Raw genomic sequence first — 2224 nt, forward strand, 5'->3', positions numbered from 1 at the left:
TATGTGTCTCTTTCAGTTTAACGACAAGCTAACAACTACTAAACCCTAAAGAGCAACAATGTGGTTTACTGGAGGTCGTTATTCACCAGGATGTGAAGTGACGTGTGTTTTGGGTTATTTTCGTGTTAAAAGACAAACAGAAGACACAGACTTAGTTTAGCTGCTGACTACTTGAGGTTTTCTTTGAAAATCTTCACAAAGCTGTCTTTCTTAAAGATTTTTTCCACCTTGACAAGATCCCCGAGATCCAGACGAACAGAAGCATTCCCACAACAAAATACTCAGACCACCGTGTTTCACTGTGGAGACGGTGTTCTGTAGCTCGTACACCTCTTCTTTCTCCAAACATAAGCAGTATCTCTTTGGCCAAACTAGACTCTAGTTTGGTGTCATCTAACCACAGCCTGCGCTTCCAGTATCCATAATTTTCTCCAGGTTATCCTTTGCATACTATAATATTGCTAAAAGTTGTCTGTTCTGCAGAAGTGGAGTTTTTCTTGCTCTGCAGGTTTGCAGTTCATTCCTCTGCAGGATTTTTCTTCTTTGAGGCAATTCCAGACTCAGCCAAGTCATTCACTCATGTCTTGGCAGTTGTTCTGGGGTCTTCAGACACATCTCTCACTAGTTTTCTTTTCAGTTTTTGAGATCTTTGATTCTTGCCTCTACCAGGCTTGTTCTGCACTGTGTGGCTCTCTTTGTTGATGATACTTCTCACTCCAGTTCTTGATACTTGGAAATGTTGTGATATCTCTGTATATCCATTGTCTACCTCTACAAAGTTAAAGCTTATCATTGCACAGCAGTGGTTTGTGCTATGGTTTACATTGACACTGATCATTTTTGTTATTTTCTGAAATTATTCTGTTATTGTGTGCAAATAGAATAGAATTAATACTTTGTAAAGAAAACTAGTGTCTTTAGAAATGCTGAAAATCACCTGCGATGTTAAAAGTGCTTTTAAACAGTGCCGTGTGTGTGTGTGTGTGTGTGTGTGTGTGTGTGTGTGTGTGTGTGTGTGTGTGTGTGTGTGTGTGTGTGTGTGTGTGTGTGTGTGTGTGTTTGTGTGTGTGTTGTGTCTCATGTGAATGACTTCCCTAATCCTTGTACACACATCTTGGTCAAACAATAGAAAGATAACATCTCTCATCTCTCTTACCGTCTCTTTGTCAAACAAACACGCTGCTTGGCAGATCAGATATCGTCAGGAGAGCACAGTTTGTGCTGCAAATGAAGTTTTTGTCTTGCGGCCTTCACGTCTGCCGCAGGGAGTGGAGGTATTCTGCTGTCAAGGAGTGAAAAATAAGGCTAAATGCACCTAGATCACACAGTGCGGGGACAAGGCAAAGCAGGAGGAGCTGATAAAGATAGTACACTCAGCTTTCAGCTAAGACACCTGCTGTGACGAGAGGAGGAAGAGCGGGAGAAAAGTGATGAGAAATGTTGTAAAATAGAGAAATTACACCCCCTGCTTTCAGCCGAATGAGAAGGAGAGTGTGTCACTGAAATGCTGCTACTTCATTTAGTAAGTAAACAGATATGAGATACAAGAGATACGAGGGTTTGGGTTGTTTATAACGTGCCAGGACTGACAACCAGCCCTCGAACGGCACTAATAAACCATATTACTGGCATGAATATGCAAAAGCTCTTTTAGATCAGCCATCCCAGTTCACTCAGAGGAAGTGTACCTCTCTTGGATGTAGTATAGCTAATGTTCCAGTCTCTTGTTGGACTTTGGGTTCCACAGGCACAGTTGTTATAGACTGTGAACAAAACACAGCTTTTGTCAGAGAGCAACACTTTGTAAGGATTTTATGGTTTTTACACATAAAAAAACAAAAATTTTCCCTTGTATGTAAAGACTAGCTATTCTACTCTTGCTCTCTGCAGGTATCCTTTAGACCTCACTCTTCCACCTCCTCGTGAGCACCTTGTTAACAATCAAAAATCTTTGTCTTCCAGGTTGTCTGTACCGGGGTCAGGAGTGTCGGCTGGCGATCCACTATGAGAGGGGCTTCTCTGTGCTGGCTGACCCGAAAGCAGAAGATGGGGAGGACTTTGAGGAGAGAGTAGCTCGCACTACTAGCAAGCCCCAAGTTCTCCTCTCTTACCCCTTTGAAAAACTAAAGATGTCTTCAGATGACGGAGTACGCATGCTGTTCCTCGACTTTGGGGGGAAGGAAGGGGAAATTGTGAGTGTTTTTTTTTTTTTTTTTTTTTTTTT

The 2224-nt window shown here is 42.0% G+C and overlaps 1 protein-coding gene across 1 annotated transcript in view; it reads left to right on the forward strand.

Annotated features, from left to right (window-relative positions):
* sntb1 (syntrophin, basic 1) overlaps positions 1-2224 on the forward strand; it is a 46961-nt gene that overhangs the window by 39803 nt on the left and 4934 nt on the right. The window contains exon 7 of the mRNA XM_005934961.3: positions 1963-2192. Coding sequence (XP_005935023.1) covers positions 1963-2192 — 230 coding nt within the window. The remainder of the gene's footprint in view (positions 1-1962; positions 2193-2224) is intronic.

This window comes from Haplochromis burtoni, unplaced genomic scaffold, assembly GCF_018398535.1.
Source record: "Haplochromis burtoni strain Fernald_Lab_line unplaced genomic scaffold, NCSU_Asbu1 Contig_142, whole genome shotgun sequence".
In the NCBI taxonomy this organism is placed as follows: Eukaryota; Metazoa; Chordata; class Actinopteri; order Cichliformes; family Cichlidae; genus Haplochromis; species Haplochromis burtoni.